The 8637-nt window shown below is 44.1% G+C and overlaps 1 protein-coding gene across 1 annotated transcript; it reads left to right on the forward strand.

The window, feature by feature from the left end:
• Positions 1-1136: 1136 nt before the first annotated feature.
• On the forward strand, positions 1137-5361 carry LOC123425425 (proline-rich receptor-like protein kinase PERK9). Its single transcript, XM_045109122.1, has 3 exons — positions 1137-1451; positions 1533-1757; positions 5324-5361. The coding sequence occupies exons 1-3, from the start codon at positions 1137-1139 to the stop codon at positions 5342-5344; spliced, it is 561 nt and encodes a 186-aa protein (XP_044965057.1). The 3' UTR covers positions 5345-5361.
• Positions 5362-8637: the final 3276 nt, after the last annotated feature.

Genomic DNA, 8637 nt, shown 5'->3' on the forward strand with positions numbered 1-8637 from the left:
CTGGTGCGCCCCCCACACTCAGCCCAAGGCGCAGGAGGTGGAGAGGGGGGAAACCCTAGGCGCTGGTGGGCCTAAGGCCCACCTAGGGGTGCGCCACCCCTCCCCCTTGCCGTGGCCGCCGCACCTCCCATCTGGGGGGGCTGCCGCACCACCTAGGGTGGGAAACCTAGGGGTGGCACCCCCTCCCCTCCTCCTATATATAGTGGGCACTTTTGGGCTTTTGGAGACACAGTTTTCCCTCTCCCTCGGCACAGCCCTGCTCTTCTTTCTCCTCCTCTTTGTCGGTGCTTGGCGAAGCCCTGCCGGGAGACCTCGTCTCTCCATCAAAACCATGCCGTCGTGCTACTCGAGATCTTCCCCAACCTCTCCCTCCTCCTTGTTGGATCAAGGTGCGGGAGACGTCACCGGGCTGCACGTGTGTTGAACGCGGAGGTGTCGTAGTTCGGCACTAGATCGGAATCACACCGCGATCTGAATCTCCACGAGTACGACTCCATCAACCGCGTTCTAGTAACGCTTCCGCTTAGCGATCTTCAAAGGTATGAAGATGCACTCATGTGACAACCCGAGACCGACGTTCCAGAAGATTCCCCTTTCTTTCCGTTTTCGTCGTGTGTCTATTTCCTTTTGTCGCATCATCATCGCATCATGCGCATCATCTACATTGCATCGGCATTCCGTTGCCGCCAGTTTTCAAAACTTGCATTCGTTGTTAGTTGCCGGTTCTCGTCGTTGTTCGTTCTGAGGCCGACCGCACACGCACGCGCTCGCGACATTGTCAAATACCCTGTTTTTAAAGTGTGCGTAAAACTTTCTCTGATTGGGTTGAGATTTGACGTGCAGTGTTATTTTGATATAGGTAGGCCGCCTGTCAAGTTTCGTCGCGATCGGAGTTCGTCTGATACCCGAACGGTCGACCGTAGTGGCACCGTATTCGGTTTATTGTCGGACGTTTTTCGGTGTTTAAAATTACGTTGCCGGGTGCCCGTGTTCCCTCTCATCTCCGGCCAGCCCTCTCTACACAACCCACTGCAGCCCAACTAACCTCCCCATTCGTCCAGAGTCGTCCGATCGCGATCCGATGCCTCCAAACAGTCCCAAGCTCCCTCTATTTGGACCCCTGTTATAAATAGGAGATGAACCCTAGCCATTTTAGTCCAACCCTAGAATCAAATCCCACCTCGGGATCCAGCCGCCGCCACCTCCGTGGCCACCTCGTTTTCAGCTCCACCCCAACCGGCAGCCACCAACCTCCACCACCGATCCATCCATCTGGGACCGTCAGATGGAGATCTGATGGCCTCCAGCCACCCGAGCGACCCACCTCTCCTCCCACAGTGCTCGATCCAATCTGGATCGAGGCAAATGCAGCGCAACCACCTTCGTCCAGCCATCCGGCAGCTACACCGGCGAGCGTCGCCGCCGGAGTAGCACCACCACAACCCAGACCCGTGCTGCCCTCTCCTTCTTCCTTCCCCTCCTACCTCTCTCTTCCCCTCACGCTCTTCCTCTCCACCCTCTCTGTCCCGCAGGAGCAGCCCAGGAGCTCCCCATCGTCGCCATGGACGTCAAGGAAAGACCTCCTGCAGCCGGATCCGGCCACCCCGACGCCTTGTACCTCCGGATCCGAGAGATCTTCCTGCCCCCGCTCCATTCCCGGCCAGCACGCGATGTCCAGCCCGCCGCCGCACCTGCGCTTGCATCCCCAGCCAAAGAGACAGTGCAGCAAATCTCTGTTTCAGGTTCAGTTTCGTCAGGTAAGCATCGGGGCATGTTTCATCTGCAGCGAAATCTAGTACTGTACCACTATCCGCTTGTAGCCTAGTGGTGGCATGCGCTTTCACACAGCGAGAGGTGCTGGGTTCGAATCCCAGGCACCCAGTTTTTGCTCTGGTTATTTTGTGGAGTGAACTCATGTGCACCTTAGTATAGTTCTGATTTATCCTTTTGCAAGTGGATTTTTGCATGAGTAAATGATTACTGTAGTGGCTAGTGCCCTCACCTTCCACCCAAGAGACCTGGGATCAAATCCCAGTGGGCACATATTTTTTTTGTTTCGTTTTTGTGCATCACGGTGTACCACCTGTTGATATGGGTTCAGTACATATTGGTAAGCCTCGCCCCAATGCTCTGTAGCTATGTTGCGCATGTTGTTCGGCCCATTAGTATATTAGGTTTATTTGGAATTTAATTAAATTCCAGATATTAGAGTTATATTTAGGTGCCCGTAACCTTAAATCCGTAAGTCGGAACGCGATGAGTTGTATATGTTTTTCGTGTATAATTACGCGTAGATTATGATTTTCCAACTTGCATAATTATGTGACGTAGTTTTACGTGACGAACGCCTAGTTTTGCGTGCTGTTTCAATAGGACACGCCCCGTATTTAATTTTCGTGCCGGTCCGGATTGTTCGTATGCCATAGTAGAAATGCCCATGTTTTAGGAATCATTTTTGCATGCATTTTAGAGCGGTCATTGGTATTTTTACGTGTAGGGTTTGCCGGTAGTTTATTTTCCCGTATATAGGTTATTTTCCCGCATTAATGTGTGGCATTATTTTGTGTTGCAAACCCCACATATTTTATATGTTTCCGAGGTAGAAAAATCCATGTGATTTTTCTGTGCAATTAGTTTTAGCATTTGAGTAAGTTAGTTCGCGAGATATTTTGCTATGTTGCCATTTTGTTTAATTCGTAGGATTTATTTCATGCGTCGTTTGACGGAGTTGTGAACTAGGAAGTTGTTCTTGGGTGTTTAGACTAGCCTATGGTATTTTTAGTTGCAATAGAAATGCATATTTAGGTGTGTTTTGATTGCCCTCAAGTTGCTAGTAATAGTGCTGTTTTAGAGTAGCTGAAATATTTCTAAGTCTGGAATCTGTTATATTTTGTTGATGTCTTGTCTTGCTTGCATCTTGTGATCTGTAGCTCTTTTGAGGTTGGTCCAATGGAGTTAGTTATACCCCTTGTGTTTCTATAGTATGCTGTAAATTTTCATGCCATTTGGAGACCCCGAGCTATAGGTTTTTCTGCTGTCAATATAGCTTCAGATCGAAAACTGCACTTTCATGAGGTGTAATTTTCACTAAGTCTGAAATAGTGTGTGAGATGCCATTTTGTGTCTTCTTTTCCTAGTGCTCCTTGCTGCCATGCTAGTTGTTGTTAGTTGTTTGTAGAATTGCTTCTTGCCCTCTTTTGTGTCATTCCTTTCTTGAGTTTATCGGAGTTGTGTAGCTCGTAGTTGTGGGGCGTAGAAAATGCTATGTGGCTGATTTTGGCAGATTGTAGTCAGTTCTTGTTTTGCTCGTAGTTGTTGAACCGTAGCTCCGATTTGATCGTGTCCGACATGAAACATGCTTAGAATCTCGTGTAGTTTCATTTTCTCTTGCTGGATGTATGTTTTGAAGTGCTCGTGACCGTCGTTGCACACATATTGCATTCATGCCATCATATCTTGCGGTGCTTGTAACTTTTGATCCGTAGCTCCGTTGGAGATGTTCTTTATGTGTAGATTGCTTGAAATGACGCATAGAATCACGTGAACCTATTTGTTTTTCTGTTTAACAACTAATTAAATGCATTAGTTCAGATCTGGACAGAATTGTGAATTAACATATGAGGTCGTCTCGGAGATGCTATATGTCATTTCCGACCTCATTTAAAATGTCTAGATAGGTAGATTAATTTCCGCTTCACCTCTCGCATGTTTGACAACATTAATATTGCCGTGTATATAATCGGGATAGAACTAAATAATTAAACGTGGAGTTTCGCCAATATGCAACTCGTTGCAAATTGAACTTCACTTAATGTGTAGTGTTTGGTTGTTGTGATTGTCATGCCTTGCATTAGACCGTTCATGCATCATATGTGTTGTGCAGCGTGTGGTGAATTCTCTGTGTTGATGCTTGTTTCCGTTTTCCTCCGTCTCGATAGAGTTCCGCAAGCGTGTCGGATGTGAGGACCCGTTCGACTACGTCGGTTCGTCTGCTTCACGGAGGCATTCTTCTTCCAAGCGGGATCTCAGGCAAGATGACCATTTCCCCAGATACCATTACTATCATTGCCATGCTAGTTTATCGCTTCTATCGTTTATGTCTCGTTGCCTACCACATGTTTAATACCAGCCTCTCAACAATGCCATGAAACCTTCAACCCGTTCATCCTAGCAAACCACTGATTGGCTATGTTACCGCTTGCTTAACCCTGTGTTAGCGTTGCTAGTTGCAGGTGCAGATGCTTCCATGCGAAAGCATGGGTTCCTTGTTATATCACCATATCAAATGTTATCTAATTTAATGCACCTATATATTTGGTAAAAGGTGGAAGGCTCAGACTTTCTAGCTTGGTGTTTTGTTCCACCTTTGCCCCCTTAGTTTCCGGCTACCGGTGTTATGTTCCATAAATGAGCGCTTCTTACACGATCGGGGTTGTTATGGGGATCCCCTTGATAATTCGTTTTAGATTAAGGCTGGTCTGGCAAGGCCCAACTTTGGTACTACATTTGCCTAAACACCTAATAAAATTGCATAGGGACTTTCCGGACCCCGAGGATAATTTAATCAACCCCCAGGCTAGTGCTCCTCATGAGTGTTGGTCCAAATTGGCAGACTACGGGGCCACCGCGGGGCAACCCAAGGTTTGGTTCTCCTAGTGTGACCCATCCGTCGTGTCCTGAGAACGAGGTACGCGACTCCTACCGGGATCGTCGACACGTCGGGCGGCCTTGCTAGATTAGTTTTACCTTTGACGAAATATCTTGTGCATCGGGATTCCGGTGATGCTTTGGGTATTCTCGGAGTTGAGGTTTTCCACTAGGGAATCCGACGAGATCGCGAGCTTCGTGATTGAGGATTTCTATGCGGCTTGTGGTAATTTGTGATGGACTAGTTGGAGCACCCCTGCAGGGTTAAATCTTTTCGGAAAGCCGTGCCCGCGGTTATGTGGCAACGTGGAAGCTTTGTTCAACACTGGTTCTAGATAACTTGAAGTTAACTTAATTAAAACTTGCCCACTGTGTGCGTAACCGTGACTATCTCTTTCGTGAGTTCCTTCTCCGATCGAGGACACGGTGGGGTTATGTCTGACGTAGGTAGGTGTTCAGGATCATTCATTTGATCATAAGTAGTCACGTCCGTTATGCGTAGATCTTCCCCCTCTTGTTCTCTTGTACTCGTAAGCTTAGCCACCAAGTATATGCTTAGCCGCTGCTGCAACCTCACCACTTAACCATACCTCACCCATTAAGCTTTGCTAGTCTTGATACCTTTAGAAATGAGATTGCTGAGTCCCCTGTGGCTCACAGATTACTACAACACCAGTTGCAGGTAAAGGTTACTTGACGCGAGCGCGTTGATTGTACATTTGGAGTTGCTTCTTCTTCTTCTTCTTCATCGATCTAGGATGGGTTCCAGGCCGGCAGCCTGGGATAGCAAGGATGGACGCCGTTCTTATTTTTCTCGTTTGTTTTCGTCCGTAGTCGGACCCTGCTCTTACTCCTGATGATTATGTAATGTACTGATGTGACTCTGATGTAGCTTGTGGCGACTGTAAGCCAACTCTGTATATATATCTCTTCTTTTCAGTACATGTACTTGTAACGATATCCATTCTTGCAACACGACGAGATGCGCTTCTATCCCTAATGAGTCCTTCGTGCCAAATTGAGGATAGGGTCGCATCTTGGGCGTGACAACTCACCCCTCTCTCGTTGCTGGTCTCTCCATAGCAAGATCTGAATATGCGTAGGATTTTTTTTGAATTTATGCTACGTAACCCAACACTCACTTGATCTTATCTAGTATATAATCCCCGAGACCATGGTGATAGCGGTCTATTGGACATGGATTAGAAGAATATTTTCATGAGTGATTTCCTCTTTCGTGAATTGATTGAATATTGAGAGTCTCTTGGTGCTTGTCTTTGACTTTCCTTGAGATACGTTGTGGTGATTGTGGTACTCTCTTTGGATGGCCACGGTGACATTGGGAAATCTATAAATGAGAACTACGAACTCCAAGGTGTGCTTTTGTAGCCCTACATAATTCTGGTCCTCTCTTGATCACAACGGAATGACCTCCAAGTACGTCACCATTGCATGTTTTAGTGGAAATATCATGTGATTAGACTATGTTAATGTTGTTGGGAGTTGCCACTAGTGAAAGTATGAAGCCTCGGCCTTGTTTCTCACCATTGTTACACCGTTTATGCTCACTTTTGTCACTCGCTACCTTGCTGCCATTTCTATTTCAGATTTACAATACCTTGTTTTACCATCCATATCACTTGTCTTTTAACATCTCTTCGCCGAACTAGTGCACCTATACAAATGACAATTGTATTTGGTGTGTTGGGCACACAAGAGACTTCTTGTATCTTAATTGCATGGTTGCTTGAGAGAGACCATCTTCGACCTCTACTTCCCGGAGTTTGATAAACCTTAGGTCATCCACTTGAGGGAAATTGTTGCTGTCCTACAAGCCTCTGCGCTTGGAGGCCCAACATAGTCTACAAGAATAGAAGCGTGCATAGACATCAAGCTATTTCTAGCACCGTTGCCGGGGAGGTGAGTGCTTGAAGGTGTATCTTTAGATCTTGCAATTAAATCTTTTCGTTTCTTGTTTTTATTTTCACTAGTTAGGCTTATGGACAACTCTGCTCTTGGTTTGTTGCTTGTGGGGAACCGCTCCACCGCTATTGTTGTGGAGAAGCCTCCCTCGCCTACGGAAATTGTGCCCGTTAAAATACTAACTGGTATTATTGATTGTGTCGTGGATAATCGATATGCAGGAGATAGACATCCAGGCGAACACTTGCTATGTCTTTCACAACTATGCTCTTTATTTAAGCTTGTAGGTATATCGATGGATTTTGTTATGAGAAAGCTATTCTCTCTATCATTAAAAGATAAGGCTTTGGATTGGTATAGGCTTCTTGATAACTCTCATTTGCTAAATTGGCAAGATCTTATACCTCTCTTTTATGCAAAGTTTTATCCTCTTCCTGAAATACATCAAGACAGGAACTATATTTATAACTTTTGGTCTCGTGACGGTGAAAGCATCGCTCAAGCTTGGGGGAGATTGAAGTCCCTAATGCTCAAATGTCCCAATCATAAGCTCCCCAAGGAAATTATTTTTACAAATTTTTATGCAAGGCTTTCTCGTCAAGATAAAGAGATGCTCGATGCTTCCTCTATGGGTTCTTTCACAAACGAAAGGATTGATGCTAAATGGGAACTCCTGAAATAATTCAACACAATACTGAAGACTGGGAGATCGACAAAGGTAAAGAGTCAGGTATAAATTATGAGTATGATTGCATTAAGGCCTTTGTTGAAACTGCAAGTTTTAATAAGTTTAGTGCTAAGTTTGGGCTTGATTCTCACCTCCTTGTTGATTTCCTCAAATCTATTTCTTCACATCTTAATATGCCTAAGGAGAATTGGATCAAGCATCATGAACCTTTTAAAGAGATTTGCAAAGAAAATGAAATTGTTAATGATAATTGCAACATGCATGATCCAATTCCTGAAAATGAAGTTTTATATAAGCATGTTAATTTTTGTGGAGTGGATAGACCTTGTGAAAGACCTATGATTGAAGAAGAGAAGTATTGTAAGCAGCTAGAGAATAATCACTTGGGTTAGAGATTTAAATGAAATTGCTAGAGAATTGTGTGAACTTTATCCTTTTACTTGTGAACTTTGTGGTATAGAGGGTCACTTTAATTTTCAATGCATGAACTTTCAAAACATAACTGTTAACCAGTTGTGTGATAACATGATCACTTATGATCTTTATGACGAACTCATGTTATTTTTGATGTGTGAAGAGTTATCAGAAAAAACTTCTTGGCTAGATGATAATGCCTTAGGAATAAACAACACTTTGCGAAAATGCCATCTCCATTGTGTTGTTAATTGCCGTGAAAATGATTACATAAGTAAGATTCGAAAGGAGGGAACTTTACCAAAGCATAAAAATGTCTCTTATGTTTCCACTAATAAAAAGGAGAGTTTGTCCCAAGTTTCCGCTATTATTTCTAATGATAAACCAGAATATTTGGAGAAGCTTCCTCTCCAACCACTCCCTCCTAAGGTGAAGAAGAAGAAAAAGAAGAGGAGGAAGAGGAACAAGAAGGAAGAAGAATGGGTATCAACCTGGCCTGAGCATACTCCTCGCATCAACTTTTATCCTAACAAACATAAATTTATGGAGGATGGTGAGCTTGATTGTTATTATCTTAATGATAAGTCCGTAGGTACTATTGAAGATGATTTTGATTATGATATGCATGTTACTTATTGTGATTGGGAAGATGATGATAATGCTACTTATGATCTTGAAAATCTTTTTGGTACCAACTTTGAAAATGATGATATGGAAAGCTCTAAGCTTGGGGATGTTAGGATTGCAAGTCCTTTACCCATTAGTGATGTGATAATTGATAATTCTTTTGCTAGTAAGAATAAAGACAACATGTTTACAAATATAGTTGCCAGCAATAATAATGCTCTTCTTTACCATGATGATGTTATAACTCCTATCTATAGTGATTGTAAATATACCTATGACATAAGGGTAAATTATCCATATGAAACTTGTCATAATCATGGAGGGAATTACTCCCTTGC

Source organism: Hordeum vulgare, chromosome 2H (genome assembly GCF_904849725.1).
Source record: "Hordeum vulgare subsp. vulgare chromosome 2H, MorexV3_pseudomolecules_assembly, whole genome shotgun sequence".
Taxonomy (NCBI): domain Eukaryota; kingdom Viridiplantae; phylum Streptophyta; class Magnoliopsida; order Poales; family Poaceae; genus Hordeum; species Hordeum vulgare.